This window comes from Bombina bombina, chromosome 12 (genome assembly GCF_027579735.1).
Source record: "Bombina bombina isolate aBomBom1 chromosome 12, aBomBom1.pri, whole genome shotgun sequence".
Classification (NCBI taxonomy): domain Eukaryota; kingdom Metazoa; phylum Chordata; class Amphibia; order Anura; family Bombinatoridae; genus Bombina; species Bombina bombina.
The window spans coordinates 20,869,746-20,893,781 of NC_069510.1; the positions used below are offsets into that span (position 1 = coordinate 20,869,746).

The following is a 24,036-nucleotide window of genomic DNA, read 5'->3' on the forward strand; positions in this document are numbered from 1 at the left end:
TAGTTAGTTTATGTAATTGTATTTCATTGTAGTTCTTTGTAGGTAGTTTATTTAGTTAATTTAATGATAGTGTAGTATTAGGTTTAATTGTAACTTAGGTTAGGATTTATTTCACAGGTAATTTTATATTTCTTTTAGCTAGGTAGTTATTAAATAGTTAATAACTATTTAATAACTATTCTAACTAGCTAAAATAAATACAAAGTTACCTGTAAAATAAATATAAATCCTAAGATAGCTAGAATATAATTATTAATTATATTGTAGCTATCTTAGGGTTTATTTTACAGGTAAGTATTTATTTTTAAATAGGAATAATTTATTAAAGTATAGTGTAGTGTTAGGTGTAATTGTAACTTAGGTTAGGATTTATTTCACAGGTACATTTCTCTTTATTTTAGCTAGGTAAGCTATTAAATAGTTAATAACTATTTAATAGTTATTGTACATGGTTAAAATAAATTGAAAGGTACCTGTAAAATAAAAATAAATCCTAAGATAGCTAGAATATAATTATTATTTATATTGTAGCTATATTAGGGTTTATTTTAAAGGTAAGTATTTAGTTTTAAATAGGATTCATTTAGTTAATAAGAGTTAATTTATTTAGATTTATTGAATTAATATTTAAGTTAGGGGGCGTTAGGGTTAGGTTTAGGGGGTTAATCATTTTATTACAGTGGCGGCGGCGTAGTGGGGGGCAGGATAGGGGTTAATAAATTTATTATAGGTGGCGACGGTGTAGGGGGGGCAGGATAGGGGTTAATACATTTAATATAGGTTGCGGCGGGTTCAGGGAGCGGCGGGTTAGGGGTTAATATGTATAGAGTAGCTTGCGGTGGGCTCCGGGAGCGGCGGTTTAGGGGGTAATAACTTTATTTATTTGCGGCGGTGTAGGGGGGGGTCAGATTAGTGGTGTTTAGACTCGGGGTACATGTTAGGGTGTTAGGTGTAGACAGCTCCCATAGAAATCAATGGGATGTCTGTCAGCAGCGAACTTGTACTTTCGCTATGGTCAGACTCCCATTGATTCCTATGGGATCCGCCACCTCCAGGCTGGCGCTTTGAAAACCAGGTACGCTGGGCCGTAAAAGTGCCGAGCGTACCTGCTAGTTTTTTGATAGCTAGCAAAAGTAGTGAGAATGTGCCGCACTTGTGTGCGGAACATCTGGAGTGACGTAAGAATCGATCTGTGTCGGACTGAGTCCGGCGGATCGAAGCTGACGTCACAAAATTCTACTTTTGCCGGTCTCGAGCCTTTGATAACTAAGGCGTATCAGCCTCGCCACAAATACGCTGCGGAATACGCAGCGTATTTGAGGTTGACGGCTTGATAACTACCCCCCACCGTCTGAATCATAAAGGTTTTTATTTTAAAGCGACCTGTAACCCAAATAATCTATTTCACGATTCAGACAGATCATACAATAAAAAAAAAAAATCCAATTTACTTACTTTATCTAATTTGCTTTGTACTCTTGGTATCCTTGGTTGAAGAGCACGCCTAGGTAGGTTCAGGAGCAGCAATGTTTTCCTGGAGCCAGCTGCTGATTGGTGGCTGCACATACAGTATATACCTCTTATTATTGGCTTACTGAGGTGTACAGTTGGCACTCAGTAGTCTATTGCTGCTCTTCAATAAAGGATACCAAGAAAATAAAGCAAAATTGATAATATAAGTAAATTGGAAAGTTGTTTAAAAATCATATTCTCTATCTGAATCAAGAAAGAAAAAAAATTGGGGTTCATGTCCCTTTAATATAAATATATATGTTATTTTTTCTGGCTTCTACTTTTTTTACTATCCTGAATAGCCTATGATATATATATATATATGATTTGTAGAACCCAGTTGTGATGCTACTTAATACTTAACTCTGAAATAACTATACAGTATACACTTTTGGATATAATGTTAGGACTCTTTCAGCTTTCAATAGCAGAAGTTTCCATCTGAAAAGGTTCCAGATGTGTCTCTCCACATTACCTGGAACTTGTGGTGAATTTTTGGCAGTAGCGAGGAAATCACAAACTCCAGTGGGATACGTTTAAGTCATTGCATTGGCCAAAATCAGCTTGTTTTAAAACATATAAATAAACTGGAAAATACATTAGCCACAGTGTGCTCCGAATGAGAAAAGCTGTTTTTAACATCTTCAAAATCCATTTACCTCAAAGACTTCTTCGTCCAAGATTCTCGTGCCGAACACGATGATTCCGTTTGTGTCTACAATGGCATTTTCCTCTCTGTCAAGCACTCTGGTAATTTTCTTTTGACAGTCCAAAATCAGAGTGACTTCTTTCTTCTCCACACTAATCGCTATTCTGTGCCATCTGCGTAACGCAAAAAAACAATGGTCAGTTTAGTTTATATCCAACTCCATTTTCCTCTTTTCGTTTCCTTGTATGAAAAGAGGAAATGTAAAAGCAGTTTATTTTCATACTGAAACGAACAGTAAAAGTATGTTTGCTCACAAGTGATGCTGATTAGCCGCTGAGAACAACTCCCACACCCCTTAATTCTGCATAGTTAAACTTTTTATGAGGAACAAAATGTTATGTTTAATGTCCTAAATTACATAAACCATTGCTTAACTTCTAATAATCCTCCTTGATTCTCACTAGGAAAGAAAAAAAAGAGTCTAGAAACCACATTGACATAATGCAAAATGTGATGAAATTCAAACAGGTAAACAACAGTATTTAAGAGGGAAAGTCTGGGATAATCTTTACTTGTTCAAAACCAATATATTAAATCAATACAACGCTGGTCTGCATAGTGGGCTGATGCTTGCACATTTTACCAATAGAGGGCCAGATTACAAGTGGAGCGCTATTTAACACTGCCGCACATAAAAAGCCAAACTTAGAATACCGCGCACACAGAAACCTATTCCCTCATAGAACAATGGAGCAAAAAAAGTGGGGAAAAAACCCAACACCCTACTCTTGCGCAAAACTCTTAGCATATTCTCAAGTGCACTAACCTGACAAGAAATATTTCACATTCCAATTTGTTATCACATAGAAGGATATGTTCTATTTATTCCTAAATACATATTTCTATATATCTGATGGTAATACACAAATATATATTTATACTAAAGTCAAGAGAAAATAAAAAAGATAAGCGCACAGAGTACAGAGTCTCTGCCCTTGGAGTACGGTGAAGGTGGATCTTACCTATAATTATATTACCTGAATTATCATCAAAGTTTTTTCCAACTACAGACTCTATACTCTGTGCGCTTATCTTTTTGATTTTCTCTTGACTTTACTGTGTTGTACAGTGTAAGGGGTACACTGCATCATAGTATAAGCAGCACGAGTTCCTTCTATTTATATGTAAATTATTGTATCATTTCTGTACAAATGTTATTAATGTAGATTTATCATATTGTGTCGTCATTTAACTCCCTTGTAACTTATTTTTGTTTAGATGGACTTACAATTTATTGCTTAGGGATATTTTTGTAGTCGATTTGCTCTTGTAAATATATACAAACACACACATGAGTATATATAGGTATAGATATATAAAGATTTACAGTAAATACACAGTATAACACTTTATTAAATATGATTATTGCATAAATATGTTTTACATGGTTTCATCTACTTGTTAGCAAAGAGCTCCAATGCATTTATATATATATATATATATGTATGTCTATATATGTATACATATGTATTTATGTGTATATATGTATGTAAATAAAAGATATATAAGTCAATAGTATGCTAGGGCAAAGCATAATAAAATTGGCTGCGTTATCTCATTATCTAATATTAATATAATGAACGTTATCTCATTATCTAATAATATAATGAGCGTTATCTCATTATCTAATATTAATATAATGAACGTTATCTCATTATCTAATAATATAATGAGCGTTATCTCATTATCTAATATTAATAATGCTTTTTATTTTACACATATTTGGCTTATTTCATTGTTACAAATGCCAACTTTTTAAATTTACATAAAAGCAAATAAAATAAAAAAAACAGTTTACTTATTTGAATCCGTTATTGTTTGCAGACAAATTTACTTACTTTCCGTCCGACAAATTGATGCCTCTAAACAGAGGGTAGTCCTCAGGCCCGGGTTTACCCAAATGATCTTCATAAATGAACACAGGAGAGCGGCCGAGTTCGAGGCCGACCTGTTGGATCCCTTTCTCATTGTAGATGGAGAGCAGAAATGACTGGCTGCCTTTCTTGGCTTTCACAGTTGCCAAAATAGAGAAATCTTTTGGAAATGGGGAATCTGTAAAGGAATTCAGAAACTTAGTATGTACCTCTATACTTGTCACACATTTACCCAACAGGGCTTTTGTTTGTCTGCTGTTACCAGCAACTATAAATAAAGAGCACCTACAGAGAATAAATTAGAATGCCAGTCTGGGAACATCTGTGTAGTTTTTGCCCAATCTAAATGCCGTATTGACTGCACATAAATATGGTTGTGAAAATGAAATAATTTTATGGTGTTGTTCTCAATTTAGAGAGACAGAAATCATCAAAATTATTATCATATTTAAAGGGACACTAAAGTAAAAATGAATCCTTAATGATTCAGATAGAGCACACAATTTGTGCTGGGAGCTAAGTGAACACATTGGTTGAGCCAGTGACAAGAGGCATATATGTGCAGCTAGCTCCTAATAGTGCATTGCTGTCCATCAACAAAGGATAGCAAGAGAATATAGCAAATTTAGATAATAAGAGCAAATTGGAAAATTGTTTAAAACAACATGCTCCATCTGAATCGTCCCTTTAATAAAGAATAAAGCTTGGTTACACAGATCCCCAGTGGGCACTGTAATGAAGTGGCATTTCTAGCTAATTCTCAGATGATGTAATGACTAGACGACTTGTTACTGTGTCATTAGAAGAGCTCTTTGTTATTCTCAGTAACAGGATATGTCAAGGCGACTTTTTAGGGAATTCTATACAGGGTTCACCAGACAAGTGTATAAGCTCTTAGGAATAGTCAGAATTCCAGAATTCCTTCTCTGTTTCAAATGGTTAGATAGATAAAAAGGTCAGTCCACCCTGCCCAAGGTCTTGTCATGTTCATTCCTGCTGTGAAGGGCAATATGCAATAATCATAAAAATGCAACAAGTTATAGATGGATATAGATACACAGGCCTAAATAAAAACAGAGGGGGAGAGAGGGAGAGGGAGGAAGAGAGAGAGAGAGATAAATAATAAGATGATAGATTAAGTTACATATAGATAAATATGGATACATATGCATAAATAAAAACAGAGGTAGAGAGAGAGAGAGAGAGAGAGAGAGAGAGAGAGAGAGAGAGAGATAGAGATAGATAGATAAATAATGAGATAGATAATGTTACATATAGATAAATATGGATACATATGCATAAACAGAAACGGAGGTAGACAGACAGAGAGAGAGAGATAGATAGATTGATAATAAGATAGATGATAATGTTACATATAGATAAATATGGATACATATGCATAAATAAAAACAGAGGTAGACAGAGAGAGAGAGAGAGAGAGAGAGAGAGAGATAAATAATGAGATAGATAATGTTACATATAGATAAATATGGATACATATGTATAAACAGAAACGGAGGTAGACAGACAGAGAGAGAGAGATAGATAGATTGATAATAAGATAGATGATAATGTTACATATAGATAAATATGGATACATATGCATAAATAAAAACAGAGGTAGACAGAGAGAGAGAGAGAGAGAGAGAGAGATAAATAATGAGATAGATAATGTTACATATAGATAAATATGGATACATATGCATAAATAGAAACAGAGGTAGACAGACAGACAGACAGAGAGAGATAGATGTATAGATAGATAATAAGATAGATAATGATACATATAGATAAATATGGATACATATGCATAAATAGAAACAGAAGTAGACAGACAGAGAGAGAGAGAGAGATAGATATATAGATAGATAATAAGATAGATAATGTTACATATAGATAAATATGGATACATATGCATAAACAGAAACGGAGGTAGACAGACAGAGAGAGACAGAGAGAGAGAGATAGATAGATTGATAATAAGATAGATGATAAAGTTACATATAGATAAATATGGATACATATACATAAATAGAAACAGTGATAGATTGATAGATGATACATTGATTAATCAATCGATTGATTGACAGACAAACAAACAGACAGACACAGATAGATAGAGTGAGACAGACAGATACAGACAGACATTCAGATAAATAGATCAATCTAACAAAATAAATAATATATTTTTTTTTACTAAAATGTCCCTTTAAGAATGACACAAACTTCTTTTTTTTTTAACAATCTATGCCATTTCTTAATATTTATGGACTGATGGAAATTTCAAGCCATATAAATAGAAGACACTCTTGAAGTGGCTTTTTAAACCATGTAGAGTGGATAATGTGATATTTTTATCTTAAGAAAAAAAACACTAAAACCATGAATAGTGAATTTACATTTTCTCTCTCCTTTTAAATATTTGTTAATAAGTGCTTGTTTTTCTGTGTATGAAACATTCTAAATAAGATTAACCACATAAGCTAAACCAGCTTTTCCTTGTAGCTGAGAAAATAATACAGTTATCTGCTGGGAAACAGTTCTGCCACCAAATCACTTGTAAACAGGAAGCTGTGAAAAGCTTAAATTAAATGTATTTTACATTTTTGATAGATCCATCTAAATCTCTACTTTGTTGCAGCTAATTTACCCGCAAACCTTAAAGTGCCTTGGGTCGAAAATATTAAGCTTAAAGGGATATGAAACCCAATTTTTTTTCTTTCATGATTCAGAGCAGCAATTTTCTACTTTACTCCTAATATCAATTTTTCTTCATTCTCTTGGTGTCTTTATTTAATGGAATGTAAACTTAGGAGCCAGCCCTTTCTTTTTTTTTGTTCAGCACTTGCTGATTGGTGGCTACATTCACATAGTCTATCTAAACTATGAAACTTTAGAATTCTGTGTCCCTTTAACCAGCCTTTCTAAAGTACTCACTTATTGTTGGTTTTTTTCGCTATGAAATCTGGCGAATGTCCCAATGAATGAAATTTGAATTTTAGTTCAAAGTTTTCAATACCGAGCAATTTGCACATCCTGATGGTTAATGCAAAACAGCAACTGTTACTCTCGTCGTGAATCGCGTCAGGATTCCTGGTGTCTTGTTTTATTAAAGCCTTATATAGGTAGAGCTAACAAAACGCTAATCACAAGCACTGCTTACTCAGCAGTTTTCTCCCCTCTTCATGTGGGTTTAAGGAAGGATGGAATTAAATCCATCATATGTTTCTGTACAGCATGAAAAATAGATGCTAAAGACTAGATGAGATGGTTTAAATGATTACAGACGTTCTATAAACCGCGGGGACTTCAGTTGACAGGCGCAGACTATTTCACGACAACTCACTAGCTGCGGTTAACCGCTTTTTAACCACCTTTTCTGTCATTTAATTTATGTTAAAGCTCAGGGATTTGTACCTATGGTGTATTTGAGGACAGCAGATTAGCAAAAATCGTTTACATTGGATGCTGTCCCCGGGAAACGTCACTTAATTTAGGGTTGTGATTCAGTGGTAATGCGCTGGTACTTGTAGCCTCCTGTCATAAACCTGGCATTTATTTTCTCAATAAGTGATGGTAAACTCATCCTGTGATTACCTTGTAGCTAAGCATTTTCTGTTATTTATTATCTATTGACATGCAGTTAGTACTGTATTGTGCTAAATCTTAAATAACTCCTCGGGCGTGAACACAATGTTATCTATATTGTTCACATGAACTAGCAGTCTCTTGTTGTGAAAAGCAAATAAAAAAGCATGTGATAAGAGGCTGTCTGTAGTGGCTTAGAAACAGGCAGAAATGTAGAGGTTAAAATGTTATAAAGTAAATTACTATATCAATGTTGCTTGTGCAAAGCTGGGGACTGGTTAAACCATACAGCTATTTGATATTTTCATGGATCTCCTGCAGTGATAAATCCATTGCAGACAGATAGATCACAAACTGCCTTTATTGTAGAACCCAGTTTGAATGCCTGTTGGATAAGTCATTTCAGCAAGTGCGAAATCTGAGACTTTGAGAAGAGCATTAGTATAAAAAAAAATAAGATTGAACCATTCACTCATTTCCATAGAAATAACATAGATGGATTGTTCATCTTATAATTTAGGCAGCGTAATAAAGTGCTTTCTGACACATAAAAAGCTGAAATTAAAAATATTTACCTAAACTCATTTCAACAGTAAAAGACGGGAAATTATCCATACAGGGTTTAAGAGAAAAGCGCCAGGGAATTCGTTTATTGGTTCTAATAAAAGGCCCCTGCTGCTTTTTGTCAGATTTTGTTTTCAATTTAGAATAATTTCATAGCAGAATGACAAAGAATTCCTTCATTTCAAATGTATTCCTAAGGGCGAGTTGCGCCATTTTCACAGAGTTTAAATCTAAAATAATACACCACTAAAAACATTTTTTGTTACATCTAAAAGATAGAATCATAAAATGTATTACAGATTTTTTTTAATATTCTTATTATTATTATTTATTATTATTTTTTTTACATAGAAACAGAGAATCAAATTTCTTGTTCTAAAAGAAAAACATAAATTATGCTTAATTTTCTTCTGACAGGAAGAGTCCACAGCTGCATTCATTACTTTTGGGAATTCAGAACCTGGCCACTAGGAGGAGGCAAAGACACCCCAGCCAAAGGCTTAAATACCTCCCCCACTTCCCTCATCCCCAGTCATTCTGCCAAGGGAACAAGGAACAGTAGGAGAAATATCAGGGTGATTTTTAAAAAAGGTGCCAGAAGAACAAAAATGTACTGCCGCCCCATAGATAAAGCGCGGGCAGGAGCTGTGGACTCTTCCCGTCAGAAGAAAAGAAAATGATCAGGTAAGCATAATTTATTTTTTTCTTCTTAAACAGGAAGAGTCCACAGCTGCATTCATTACTTTTGGGAAAACAATACCCAAGCTAGAGGACACTGAATGCAAATTACTCAACACCCTACAAAAAACTATACGACAAGGGAAATATCAGAGCCCGGGTAACCACTCATCAGTTACACAACCTGCAAAGCTGTGCTAGAGACCACTCAGACCCAGAGTCTGCTGAGCATAAGGCCTCCGAGGAGTCAACCCTGCGGCACTCAACTCCCACAATTCCAAAAACTGAAAAACCTCTATCAACCCCTGAGAGGGAAAGAAAAGGAACCCAAGAGATCCGAAGGACCATCCAAATGGACTTAAATCAAAAACTGGTCAAAATCTCTATCTACCTTCGAGAGGGAGAATAGAGGCCCCATGAGACATCTAAAAGACCAAATCAACTTAGAGCTACCCAAAGTTGCTGCAGGACCACTGTCCAAGGAAACAAACTCCCCAGGAGGACAAGGACCAGAAGATAAGTCCATAGTCAGGAGAAAACGTCACTAAGATGACCGGAAGGCCACTCTCAATCCCTGACACAGCACCATACCAACTATGGTGTTCCAGAACCCGCGAGTTCCCCCTTGTAACCTAGACAAGACAAGCGCCGTCAGGTTAAGCATAGACAAGCAGAGACAGGAAAACCGTCACAGCAGCTTAAAAGTGCTTTCCAAGAGGGCACAGAGCCACCTGTGAGCAAAACTTGTGATGACCCATCCACAGGCTACAAAGCCGTCTTTAGTTTAAAACTCTAGTCCCATTTCAAAGAGTACTACCCTCCGTAAGAGACTTAACTCGAACTTCTGACACTTCTCTGCCAACCTCCTGTGACTAAAGGCAAAGAATGACTGGGGGATGAGGGAAGTGGGGGAGGTATTTGAGGCCTTTGCCTCCTCCTGGTGGCCAGGTTCTGAATCCCCAAAAGTAATGAATACATCCGTAGACTCTTCCTGTTTAAGAAGAAAACTATCTTTTTATGTTTGTGGGTAGTGTTCGTGTCTAACAATAGAGTTGGCGGAGGTGTTTTTTTCAGCCAGTCAGCATATAGCTAACATATGCTTATGGCATATTCAGGAGTAATTTGCAAAAGCTTTTTTTTTTTACAGAAAGGGTGTGATTGATTCATGGAAAATACTTCCATACGAGGTGGTAATGACAAACACTGTGGAGTACTTTAAGAATGTCTGGGATACGAATAAGGCTATCCTACATACTAATTAATGCCTGGAATAAGCATAAGGCTATCCTACATACTAATTAATGCCTGGGATAAGCATAAGGCTATCCTACATAATAATTAATGCCTGGAATAAGCATAAGGCTATCCTACATACTAATTAATGCCTGGAATAAGCATAAGGCTATCCTACATACTAATTAATGCTTGGAATAAGCATAAGGCTATCCTACATACTAATTAATGCCTGGGATAAGCATAAGGCTATCCTACATACTAATTACTGCCTGGGATAAGCATAAGGCTATCCTACAAACTAGATATGTTTATACTTTTAAGAAATATTGTGCAGACAAGCTGGGCCTATGGTTCTTGTCTGCCGTTAAAAGCTATGTTTATATGTTTAAAAGCACACAGTGCAATGTGAGTACAGAAGCTCACATGTGATTTTGTTGTCAGTGAGACTCCATCCTTAAAGAAACAGTAAAGTCAAACTAAAAAATAAAAATAAAGTGACAGCGCTGTCACTTTATTTTTATTTTTTACCTTATGTTATTTATCCTGGAGGGGATATTTTAGTGTCAGCTGGGTCTCTCACTATATACCTTGTGCGCTCCTTCTTTTACCCTACATTTTATCAGTAAAATCAAACTAAACTTACAAGATTTAAATAAAGCAAACCATTTTAAACAACTTTCCAACTTACTTCTATTATTTTACTTGCTTTATTCTCTGGGTATCTTTTGATGAAAAGCATACCTATGTAGGCTCAGGAGGGGCAATGCACTAGTAGGAGTTAACGGCTGATTGGTGGCTGCACATATATGCCCATGTCATTGTCTCACCCTATGTGCTCAGCTATCTCCCAGTAGTGCATTGATGTTCTATCAACAAAGGATACCAAGAGAATTAAAGGGACACTGAACCCAATTTTTTTCTTTCGTGATTCAGATAGAGCATGAAATGTTAAGCAACTTTCTAATTTACTCCTATTATCTAATTTCCTTCATTCTCTTGGTATCTTTATTTGAAATGCAAGAATGTAAGTTTAGATGCCGGCCCATTTTTTGTGAACAACCTGGGTTGTCCTTGCTGATTGGTGGATAAATTCATCCACCAATAAAAAAGTGCTGCTCAGAGTTCTGAATAATAAAAAAAAAGCTTAGATGTCTTCTTTTTCAAACTAAGATAGCAATAGAACAAAGAAAAATTGATAATAGGAGTAAATTAGAAAGTTGCTTAAAATTGCATGCTCTGTCTGAATCACAAAAGAAAAAAATTTGGGTTCAGTGTCCCTTTAAGCAAATTTGAGAATAGAAGTTAATTAGAAAGCTTTTTAAAATTGTTCGGTCTATCGGAATCTTGAAAGAAAAAAAATTGGGTTTCATGTCTGTTTAAAAGTAGTTCCAACATTATCTTGTGCTAAGTAAAAAGTATGGTTTTTAAAGGAACACTGGTAGGGTTTGTTGTGTTCTTATGATGGTACCTGCTTGACTAGTAAAGTAGCAGAGCATTGCAATTCTTTTCTTAGGTTTCTATAAATATAACTACCTAGAATAACTGATGTCAACATTGGCCCTCCAGAGGTTTGGAACTACATTTCCCATGATGCTCAGTCAACTGAACTGCTAACTGAGCATCATGGGAAATGTATTTCAAAAACCTCTGGAGGTCCACAATTGATGACCCCTGGCCTATGGACTTTAAATTATCTTATATATCAGGGACATGTTTGCAGTTTGTTGTTACCACTGAGAATGGGTGTGGCAGAAATGAGTAAATAGCTCATATAAATATGTAACGCCAAAAATAATAAAAAAGTTATAGTCTAGTTGATTTAACATGCCAAGTGGCACCAGAAATATATATCCAAACTGTACAGATCGTCATTTGTTCTAATTTATGTTTGAGGTGGCCAAAAATATCACCTTCTGCATTATCATACAAATATATTTAATGTGACAAATGAGCACATGCCTTTATATGGCTTTAGACCTTGGGTACAATGCATAGTGTTTCCAGGTGCTTGTAAAATATATATGTTAAAAGATGGACACTTTAAAGATCGGGGCTGATCTGAGGTCTGAAAGGGTCAAGCATGGCATGGACTGATTTCAAGGTTCATGAGGTCTTAGGCAAAATTTAAATATGAGGCCCAAAACATTTAATTTTTAGTAACTATTAATATGTTTTGCACTGTGTACCTAGTTGTATATAATAATTTGCCCCTAATTTATGTTTTGGCATTCCATTGCACCAAATTTCTCAAAACAAATTGAAAAGAGGGAAAAGAGAGGAGGTAGAGGGGCAGATAGAGGGAAACAGAGGGAAAAAACATAGACAAGTGTCAAGGAAGAAAGAGTGAACAAAATGTAAGAAAGGGAAAAGTTGAAGAGTGGAGACAGAATACAAAGAGGAGCTAGAGAAGGGAAAGAGAGAAAGAAGAGTGGAAAGAGAAGGGAGATAGAGGGAGAGTGGGAGAGACAAAGAGGAGAGACAGTAGAAAAAGACAAGAGGAGAGAGGAGTTGAGTGGAGACAATGGAGAGAGCACGGAGAAAGCTTGAGAAGAGAGAAAAAGAGGAGGGAGAGAGGGAGAAAGGGGAGATGTAGAATGAAGTGAAAAGGAAGAGAGAGGGGGGAGAGGAGTGAAGAGAAAGAGGCTGGAGAAACAAAAAGGAGGAACAATGGAAAAGTGAAGAGAGAAGAGAGGGGGGAAGAGACAGAGAGAGAGAGTGTGAAAAGAAAGAGGAAGGGAGAGAGAGAAGGGAGAGACAAGCAAAAGACAAACATGAGGGGGGGGGGACAGACACGAGAGAAAAGAAAAAGGAGACAAGAAGAAGCAAGGAGAGTGACTATAAAAAGGTAACTAGCAGCTATCTAGGTTCTGGTTGCAAATATGAGCTGCAGGGAGGGAACCTAGAAGGAATGAGACTACGGTAATTGCAGCTCCTAATCCCTCTTATATGTTATTGCTGCCAGTGTCCTCGTGCCTCCTGATTATTCTCTGGCATAAGGTGGAGGAAAATGAGAAGCAGCCAGAGAAGTTGTGGTTGTGCCTAAGAGGCTTTGAGGGTTTGAATATCTAACTGAGCCAGGAGAAAACTTGTGGACAGGGCAAGTATACTAAAAAAAAATAGTTTAAGCCCCTGTGTGAGGCCCCATCATGAGAAAGACCTTAGGCGGTCACCTATTTGGCCTAACACTAGGGCCACCTATGGTTATGGACATATAGGGGCATATCTATCAATTCGGAGCTTGATGGCCCATGTTTCTGGTGAGTCTTCAGACTCGTCAGAAACGCATGTTATGGAGCAGCGGTCTGAGGAGTACGATCCCCCTGCTGGAGGCCGATTCGCCATGAGTCTGCAGGGGGCAGCGTTGCACCAGCAGTTCACAAGAGCTGAAGACGGAGAACGCATTGCTCTGCGCATTCAGCGAGGTCTGGTGGACCTGATCCGCACTGTCGGATCAGGTCTGCCAGACCTTTGATAAATAGGCCTTATAGTAGTAAATTGGTGAAGGCAACAGAGTCTGATCTGATGACTATATTGAGCATATGGCTGTCAGAAGTTTCAAGGCCATGGGGTCTGATCTGGTCAAAGACCACACCTACTGATTTTCTCTATTAAACCCAGCTGAAGCATCCTTGAAATATATGTAAACTGTCTATAATGTGTGGTAGTAATATTAATGTGAAGTAATGTTTGGTGCAATATTTAACTCACAGTTTGTTTGTACTGAGAATAAAAAATGTTCAGATTTAATTACATAACCACATTTTCTTTGGTGTTAATTATTTTCATAACCTAGATGAATATTGAACAATTTCCCAAGACATATCTATTATTTAACTCTACAACTAACAAACAAACAAAAAAAACGTACCATGAAATAATTGCTTTGTTGGCGCACTGAGTTGAGCGTCTTTTGACACCCTGTATGCCACATCTGGTCCCTTAGAAGATTTTCTGTGGGCACAGAAGCCCGTCGTTTTTGTAACGCCGTCAGGTGAATTCTGAAAATCTAAAACCTTCAAAAGATCTGCTGCTTCAGCTGAAAAAAATAAAAATAAATAAATCAGAGTTAGCTTTAGGTAATGAAATAAGGTTGCAAAATCACAAAAACAGACATTTTCATAATAACACAGATAAAGATCAAATGGGGCTCAATGAAAAGGCTAAATAGAGAATGAGGGGGCCCAGAGATTAGCGCTACGCTTTTGTCAATCAGACAAGGAAACATACGTTTGGGAATTATGATCAGCATGTACTCAGTTTACAGCTAATCCCACCATAACCAGACAAATGAGGTCTGCATTGTGGCTCTACAGAAGTCCTTGTCAAGGGGTGAAGGAATGAGTCATTTGAAACTTTCTGCATGCCACACGCTCTTAGATCAGTGCTTGAAAATCTCTTTAAAAAATGTGACAGTCGCCAATTTCTCATCAATGACTTCTGCTCTTGAATTACATTAGTTAACAAATAGGTTGAGTCTCAGTAAAGGACCGGTACATACAGTAGATTTGTATAAACAACAAACGCAAGATAACAAGAAAAAGCGCTTAGTCTGAACTACAAATGAGTAGTAGATTTTTTTAAACAAATTTCAAAGTTATATCTATTTTTATTCCACCTGTATCATGTGACAGCCATCAACCAATCACATATGCATATCATGAAATACAATTTTTAGATTTCATGTCCCTTTAAACAATTTTAGCTATATTGATGATGATGTAAATGATGCCATGTGTAAAGTCACTGATGATGTCATCAACGCTTCTATAAAAAAATCTCCCAACTTGTAAAGGGTTTAAAGGGACACTAAACTCAATTTTTTGACCATTATGCATTACCAAGCATTAATGAAAGATACAAGTTACAGAATGGGTGGCTAAATAAAAATCCTATAGGCAGGACATTATGCAAAGGCTTCTGCATGTAATTAAAGGGATATTCTAGTCAACATTAAACTTTCATGATTCAGATAGAGCATATAATTTTAAACACCTTTCCAATTTACTTCTATTATCAAATTTACTTTGTTTTCTTGTTATCCTTTGTTGAAAAACTGGGACGTAAGCTCATGAGTGTGCATGTGTCCACAACACTATATGGCAGCAGTTTTGAAACAATGTTATACGTTAGCAGGAGCACTAGATGGCAGCACTATTTCCTGACATCTAGTGCACGCTACCTGCCTAGGTATCCCTTCAACAAAGAAGAACAAAGAAGAACAAAACAAATGTGATAATAGAAGTAAATTAGAAACTTTTTAAAAATTGTATTCTCTATCTAAACAAAGAAAGAAATTTTTTGGGTTTACTGTCCCTTTAAAGGGACACTCAGGTTAAATTAAATTTTCATGATTAAGATACAGCATGTAATTTAAAAAAACTTTCCAATTTACTTCCATTAAAAAAAATGTGCACAGTCTTTTATATTTACATTTTTTGTGTTACCAGGTCCTACTGAACATGTGCAAGAATTCACAGACTATATGTATATGCATTTGTGATTGGCTGATTGCTATCACATGGTACAAGGGGAGTGGAAATATACATAACTTTGAAATTTGTTATAAAAAAATCTACTACTCATTTGAAGTTCAGACTAAGTGCTATTGCATTGTCTTGTTATCTTGCAATTGTTGATTATGCAAATCTAATGTGTTGACTGGTCCTTTAAGTACATCATTTTCTTTCTTCTCAAAGTTTAATGAAACAAAATGTTGGCATCCACTTATATGATTTGGAAAAATGTAACACATTGCCATATTTATTCTGACACACAAAAATACATTAAAACAAATTAGTATCTTAAACAACTATGTGCGTGATCACTTATCCTTGTTATGAAATAATTTATCTTGTTATGCGCTGAATGAACAATCAGGGATATAAATACTCTATTTTATTTTATGATGTAAGTGTGTTACTCATGCTGGATGTAAAAAGGGCTAAAAGCTGATATAGCCTGGCACGAGGAAACAGGATTCCTGTTCCTGTGCTGACAAATCAGGAAAAGCATACAAAGGTTAAGCGTGTCTGTGTGGCACTTGGCCAAATGTCACACTGACAGCCAATTCAGATGACAACATAATATCTTGTGGTAAGGCAACCTCATAGACAATATGTGTGACAGCACGCTTACATGGTGACAATAGGGACCCATAGAGAGGCTCCTCATTGCGACCAGAAAAAAATATACTAACAAAAACAGGAGACAGTTATGTACACTCCACTATTACACTTAAAAATAAAAAATACTATAATATTGTGTTTGTAATGTGTGTAGTGTGTAATGTGTGTGTGTGTGTGTGTGAGATAATTGTACTGTGTTTTTAGAATTTGTGTGCAGTGTGTGTGTAAGGTGTGTTGTGTGTATGTATGGTGTGTAGTGTGTGTGTAAGATGTGTTGTGTGTATGTATGGTGTGTGTTGCATGTGTGTAATTTGTTTGTAGTGTGTGTGTAATATTTGTGTAGTGTATGTGTGTGTGTTATGTGTGTGTGTGTAAAGTGTGTATTGTGTGTGTGTGTAATAAGCATAGTTTTTGTTTAGAATGTGTGTAGTGTGTGTGTCATTTTTATGTAGTTTATGTGTGTGTTCAATATGTATGTGTGTGTGTGTAATGTGTGTGTGTGTAATAAGCATAGTTTGTGTTTAGAATGTGTGTAGTGTGTGTAATATTTGTGTGTAGTGTGTGTGTGTGTATGTAAGGTATGATGTTCGTATGTATGGTATGTGTAGCATGCATATTATGTGTTTGTTGTATGTGTGCAATGTGTTATGTGTGTGTTTGTATATATGTGAGTTTGTAGCATGTGTGTAATGTGTTTGTAGTGTGTGTGCAGTATGTGTGTACCATGTTGTGTGTATAATATGTGCTTGTAGTGTGTGTGTGCAATGTTGTAATGTGTGCGTGTGTATGTAATGTGTATACATGTGTAATGTGTGTGTAGTGTGTGCGTAATGTGAGTGTGTGTAGTGTGTGCGTAATGTGAGTGTGTGTAGTGTGTGCGTAATGTGAGTGTGTATGTAATGTGTGTGTAGTGTGTGTAATGTGTGTGTGTGTAGTGTGTGTAATGTGAGTGTGTGTAGTGTGTAATGTGAGTGTGTAGTGTGCGTAATGTGTGTATAAATATGTGTGTGTTTGTATGTGTGTGTGTGTAGAGTGTACGTCTGTGTGTATGTATGATGTGTGTGTGAAACAAACAAAAAAAAGCTATTAGAGCAGTTTGATATTCTTTTGCATATAACATTATGAAGTCAACATGAGTAAACCTTTCTTAACAAGCAAAATAGCATTAAAACACTGCAATATTAAAGCCATGGTTGCATCTAAAAGTCTTTGCAAACTGATGTCTAGTTTTTGTCACTATATAGCAGAAGGTATGTAGGGTAGGTAGCTATCTACTCCTGTCTATAAGATGACTTCTGAACAAGAATATATTTCCTGTTAGTAACAATATCAATTATAACTGCTTTAAAGGGACATGATACAAACAAATGTCTCCATTCATTCTAACAAAAAAAACTTCAAAATTAATTACAGAGTTTTGTATTTTGGGGGAAAAAAGCAAAACAAATGTTCCTGTACTCACTAAAACATTTTTTTCTTATGGAGGTGTTCCTGTCATCCAAAAAGCAGCAGATTCCCAGAACACAGTTATACATAATCATGCACTTCCTTTTAAGTTCAGCTTAAATGTATAGACACTAAATACATTTTATTTTTAGGGGAACAAAATATTTTTTGACAATGCCTTTCTTTCTGAAGCATGACAGAAAATGTTTGAGTACAATGTCCCTTTTTACATTTAAAAAGAGTTATAGCCACAGAATATGAAGTCATAGAAAAACCTCTCAGACTGAGCTAAATTATCTTGAACTTGCTTTCTCTTTTTTTATATAAACAGAATTTCACTGTTACCTTTATAGCTCTATCACTGTATTATTAGCTCCAGAAGAAATAGTTGATTGAGGATTTTTCTTATTATTTATTTAGCAGAGGCTTTTTTAGCACTGACAGACAGGTTTATAAGGATAGGTTGGCTTTTATTAATGCTAAGTACACACAATAATTTCTATATTTACAAACGCTGTACATAATTACTGCAGACAAATGGAATTATGGAGATATCCAGTTTCCAAAATGGGAATTCTAAAACAAGATCCCTAAAGTGAGAATTCTTCTAGTTAAGTGATTAAACTTCCCAAACAGAAGCTGAGATGTAAAAGATATAACAATGAGATCACTAGCACAACAGCTGTGGCTTCTGTTTACAAGCCTTAAAAATAACAACAGATTTTTCAGCTTCTTCTACAGATGAGAGCTGAGAGCATGCACAGAAATACAATGAATAGAAAGACTTTGCATAAAATAGAACAGTTACAGATCATGCAATCATTTGACCTTTAAGGACTGCAGAATGCAGTTTGAATGTGGGGAAAAGACACATAAGTGAAGTGTTGCATGTGTGCCAGTCTGCCCAAAAGCATACAATGAGCACTACTGTTTATAGGAGAGCAGATGTGCTTTGTATTGAGAGATGACATTACGTCATAAGAGCTCACTCATTTCCAAAAACTGTCACTTTAGCAAGAATTTGCTATAGTGACACAACACAAATGAATTTTCTTGATCCATTAAAAAAAAAAAAAAAACATGCATTACAGTTTTTTTATAACATAACATTGCTATAAGGAATGTATGTATTTTTGTTTTACCTTGTATAGGCTTGTTCCTGTTAGCCAACACAAATGTAGGAGTTGGCTCTGTCAGCCAATTAGAATGAATACTGCATTTTATGCTAGTTTCAATCTAAATTTAAACAGCTTTTACTTAACATCCACCATGAATGAAAATATGTTTAACTGCTAATTTTTCATAGAAATTATAGAAAATGTCTGCTTAGAATGTTCCTTCTAAGTAGATATGCTAAAAAAAGAAAAATATGAATAGTTACATAACCATGTAATTACTGCTTCATACAAAATATGAATGATTATAAAATTGTTCAAAATCATTTGCAGTTTACAAAAAAAGTCTACAAAGTATTTCAAGTTTAAAGACACTATTGTGACTTCATACAATTATGTGTATCTTTTTTATAAATACATTTCAGATACTATAGTTTTATAGCAATTTAGCTGTTTTATGTTTTAGAACAATGTTATTATTGGTCTAAATGTTTTTATTATGTATTTATTATTTAAAATACCTTCAGTAAATATTATATTAATATTAAAAGAAAAATATTTAAATTATTTTTTATCATTTACTAAAATAAAATTCTAATACTTGTGTATATCGTTCTCTTTTATTCCAACTTGTTTAGGTTTGTGGGAAAACTGAAACAAGAATGAGTTTGTATATGACTTACTTTAAATGTAACAATTATCAAGTTTTTCTTAATAAAAAAAGTAATTCTATTAATTCACTATCACAAAGTATAATTTGATCTATTTTTATTTATTTATTTTTTAAATTAAGAATATGTCAAAATACTAAATTAAATATTATGCACTTCATATCATGGTATGGTAACTAATTATCTTGTGATTACTAATATAAGTGTAAACCATGGAGGAATGATTTTGCAATGCTTTGGAAATAGAAATATGAACAAACCTTTGCAACAATATAATATATGGTTGCAGTTCAGTGTTTAAACTCAGAGGATATAATACAACATTTACAAGATTGGAAGAGAAGACAGTCTTCTGTAAATTCTGAAAATAAATGTTTAGATTCATCTAAAACATTACAATAATTCCTAGTTTCCAAAGGGTGAGGGTAAGTTTTTTTTTTTAATGAAAGACTCCCTTTAAGGAAATGTCTTAGATCTAGGGGTCTAAGTTGTAATTTAGATTCATTTTTTTTTCTCTACTTAATAATGACATAAGACAGATTTGACTTTCATATGTGCTCCAGCTAAGTGACATCTGGAAATGTGATCTGCAGAGGAACAGTGTGTGCTCTGCATCCCAGAATCCTCTCTGTTACAGCTCTGTCAATGGAGCATCTAGTGGTTGGGCATTCTTCCAAAATAATGTTTGTGGGAGACATCTGGGGGCCTTCCCACCAAAAAATTGAAATCCATCCAAAGAGGACGGTCCAACTTGATCTTCCTCTGTCAGATTTCAGATCTTTGTAACATCAGGCCTCTAGGAATGCAGTTTTGGATCCCCTCCAAAGGGGGTTTAAGGAGCCTTGGTGAGATTATATATAGCGTTACTGTTCCTACAGCACTAACCATGAGCCACAACCCCCCCCCCCCCCCATGTCCATAAAGCTTGACATGAAAACCATAAATTGGCTCAACTTGGGAGACAGGCAGTTCCTTGGTCATTAAACATTACATGCACACTCAGGGACAATTGCTAAATCAAATTTTAACCCCTTCCCCACCAGGAACTTCAGAGAAAAATTTGCCCAAACTAGCAGATCATTTTGAACATTTTTGCTATCACTTAGTTTAAAAAGAAATAGAGCCTTTGTTGTTTTTTTATTTAGCTATAAAAACAATATATATTTTTAAAGTAGACAACATTGATCTAGCCACATTTGGTATATTTGATGACACTATATGGCCACCAAATCCGATCATATAAAAAAATAAAAACTTTTTGCAAACTTTGGGATTCTCACTGAAATTATTTACACACAACTTCTATAGTCATAAGACAAATGGTTGAAAATGTTTCTCTAGGATCCCCTTTGCTCAGAAATGGCAGACATGCACAGATTTGTCGTTGATTTTTGGCAATTGGAAGGCCGCTAATTGCACCTGTGCCCACCTCTGAAATCCCCAGCAGTGAAGAGGTTAATCAGATAGCTTTGTGGCTCACAGAAACATTGGATGAGCAGTTAATACTTCACCATTTGAAAAAAAGCATTCTACTAAGTGGGACGGCAGTGGTGGGGGGAGTCTGAAACTATGGACCTTTTATAACTCATTCAGGAAGAATCTCGATATCAAGTAAAGTTACCAATAAACTTCCCCCCACCACAATAATTTCAATATTCACTTCCAAATAGCCTGTGTTTACCATCACTTTAAAGGGACAGTTCATCCAAAATATTCTCTCATTTAAATTGTTCCCAATGATACACACCTGCTGGAGTGTATTAAATTGTTTACAAGTAGCTCCTTTACCCCTATTTTGGCCTTTGAAATAGCTGATTTTGCTTGTGGTAACCCAACCTTTACTGAAAGTTTTGATACTGGAGTCTCAGCTATTGAATAGCCTAAGTAAACACAGCCAGCAGAAGAAATGACACTCCCAGTGGGGTGCAGGATAGTTAAGTAAAAACATGATACTTTTCCATTGTTCTCTCTATGTATTGAGCTTTGGTTTACAGACAAATATAAGATAAGGAAGCAAATGTGTGTATACAAAGTGATAACATAACGAGATCTGATATTATCTGAAGCTCAACTCATTGTAATAGGCTGTGGTTTCAAAGCACAAAACCAGCTACTTCAGATACACAAATAAACCCGAAAATGCATCTTCTCATACATTTTATTCTCTACAGCTGGTATAACAAGTAATTGAAAATACATTCATATAAAAACAATTTTACAGTGTACTGTACCTTTAATGGGGAAAATTGTGATTTCCACTCAGAGAGGTTTTACGGAATCATGCAACCCTGATCTTACTAAATTCTAAACACTAAATCTGTCAGATAAGGTAAATATATTCAATCAGCTATTCAAAGAGTATGCTCCATAACAGTTCTATATATTATGCTTTACAAGGCAGAGCAGAGGAATTTTGTCAAATCAACCTGTTTTTTATCGAATGGCCTGATCTGCACATCATCCTAATTGCATGACAAACTGTACAGACTTTCCTAATTGCCCTGATCTGTTGTCCTCTTCATATAAAAGGATTTCTAATGAATTCAATCAGAAGGGGTCATGGTCCTCTCACAATTACCATTCACACCCTCCCCCCTAACATAATAAAGAACATACTACAGGCCAAGATGAAGCAAACAGACAAACCTGCCCTAGGAGAAGGAATATTTGGCTTGTACTGAGGGTTGTGTACACAGCTGTTCTCACAATGAGCACTCTCAGTTTCCCTTAAGACGATGTTAATTGCACTTGGTCATGTAGCCTCCTTGCCCTAGGGGAGGATTTTATTAAATGGGGAACGACAACTATAATAGACTGTGTATTGCTTCAGGTCTGCAAACTATTTGTTTCACTGACAAGTGACGCAGAAGGATGCACATTCTTGCTGTGTCTTATGGAGATGCACTAAGTGTATGAATAAAATGACCCACTAAATGAAACAGTAAATATGCATTTCTAGTATTTAAAGGAGAACAAAACACATTAGAGCTGCACAATCAATTCATGCATAATAAAAAGACAGTGCAAAAGTGGTTAGTTTGAATTTCACATGAGTAGTCTGCCAAATTACAAATCTAGTTTTATTTTCCTTCCCACTGTTTCACATGACAGCCATCAGCCAATCACAAAAAGCTTATAGGTATATTCTGTGAATCTTGCACATGCTCAGTAGCAGCTCGTGCCTCAGAAACTGTGCATTTAAAAAAAAAGTGCATATTTAAATAATGGAAGTGAATTGGAAAGTTGTTTAACCCCTTGAGTGCTAATGACGGCTCTGAGCCATCACAAATTATCTCAGTCAGGTGCTAATGACGGCTCAGAGCCGTCACTAGCACTCTCCCACTTTGAGGGAGATCTGGGGGCTCCCACCGGCTCCTACCCCGGCGATCGGGCCTGCATAGTGACAGGCATCGCCGTGGCTTCACGTTACGTGCGGTGACGTCACACGCAACTTTATTTAACATTAACAATGTTAAATATAGGAGCAGGGGGCATGCTGCCTAGAAGTCTGTATCTCAGGCATCTAAACAGCTACAGACCCCCAAGACCCACTGTTGGAAAGGTAATCACATAACCTTTCCAACAGTGTAAGTCTTGGGGATCTGAATTAAAAAAAAAAGTAAAAAAATATATATTTTTACAAATATAAAATAAAATTAAAAACCTTTAAAAAACCTTAGCACCCAGGTGGGAAAGTGCTTAGCACTCAAAGGGTTAAAGTTATGTGCTCTATCTGAATCACAAAAGCTTACTTTTAACTTTAGTGTTTCTTTAACAACTATTACTATTCAGCTGCCGATTTGGTGAATTCCGAGAGCGAGCGCTGAAAAAGCGCTTTGAGTCCCACTGGGAGAAAGGCGCTATATAAATACTAGTTATTATTATTAATGGGGCATTTAGAAGGTAATATGGAATGTTCTAAAGTGTTTTTGTATGCTTATGGTTCATGTCTCTGTCCAACAAACTAGCTGTGGGCGCTGTCCTAATCAGCCAATTGGATGTTTAATGCACACAATTAATTTCCTGTTTTTCAAATAAATTTAAACATCTATAACTTTCTTTCTTTAAATAATAAAAATAAAAAAATGCTTAGCTACGGACAGTAAAACAACTTTACAATATATGTTCATTATTTATTTTGTCCCCATTTCATGTAATATAGGATTTTTGGATTTTCCAGTCCTGAACACTGAAAGGGCACAAGGCAGCTTCACAAGCCTAACTTCACTACATATATGTTCCTAATTTGCATGAAAAAGGTGGGTGGGGTTTCACATTGAAAAACATCAACAGCTAACCTTTCTGACAGTCAAGAGGGTTAAATACCAAAATGCTTCTCTGTATATAAATGTATCTATTTCTAACCTAGCACTGGATTTTTAACATGCTGACAGCACAAGCAATTTACATTGGAAAATATGATACCTATTAAATATAAGCTACTTTCATGTGTCTCTGCTGCAGCCAAAAAAACTCCTCATTATAAGAGAAAGATATTTTAGTAATGAATCATTTCAT

General features: G+C 35.5%; 1 protein-coding gene across 2 annotated transcripts in view; it reads right to left on the bottom strand.

Moving 5' to 3' along the window:
* LOC128643237 (collagen alpha-1(V) chain) overlaps positions 1-24,036 on the bottom strand; it is a 236,618-nt gene that overhangs the window by 175,986 nt on the left and 36,596 nt on the right. For both annotated transcript variants that reach the window (XM_053696224.1, XM_053696223.1), the window contains exons 2-4: positions 14,030-14,197; positions 4,060-4,273; positions 2,172-2,334 (exon numbers count right to left, since the gene is read on the bottom strand). In XM_053696224.1, the coding sequence (XP_053552199.1) occupies positions 2,172-2,334; positions 4,060-4,273; positions 14,030-14,197 (545 nt within the window). The remainder of the gene's footprint in view (positions 1-2,171; positions 2,335-4,059; positions 4,274-14,029; positions 14,198-24,036) is intronic.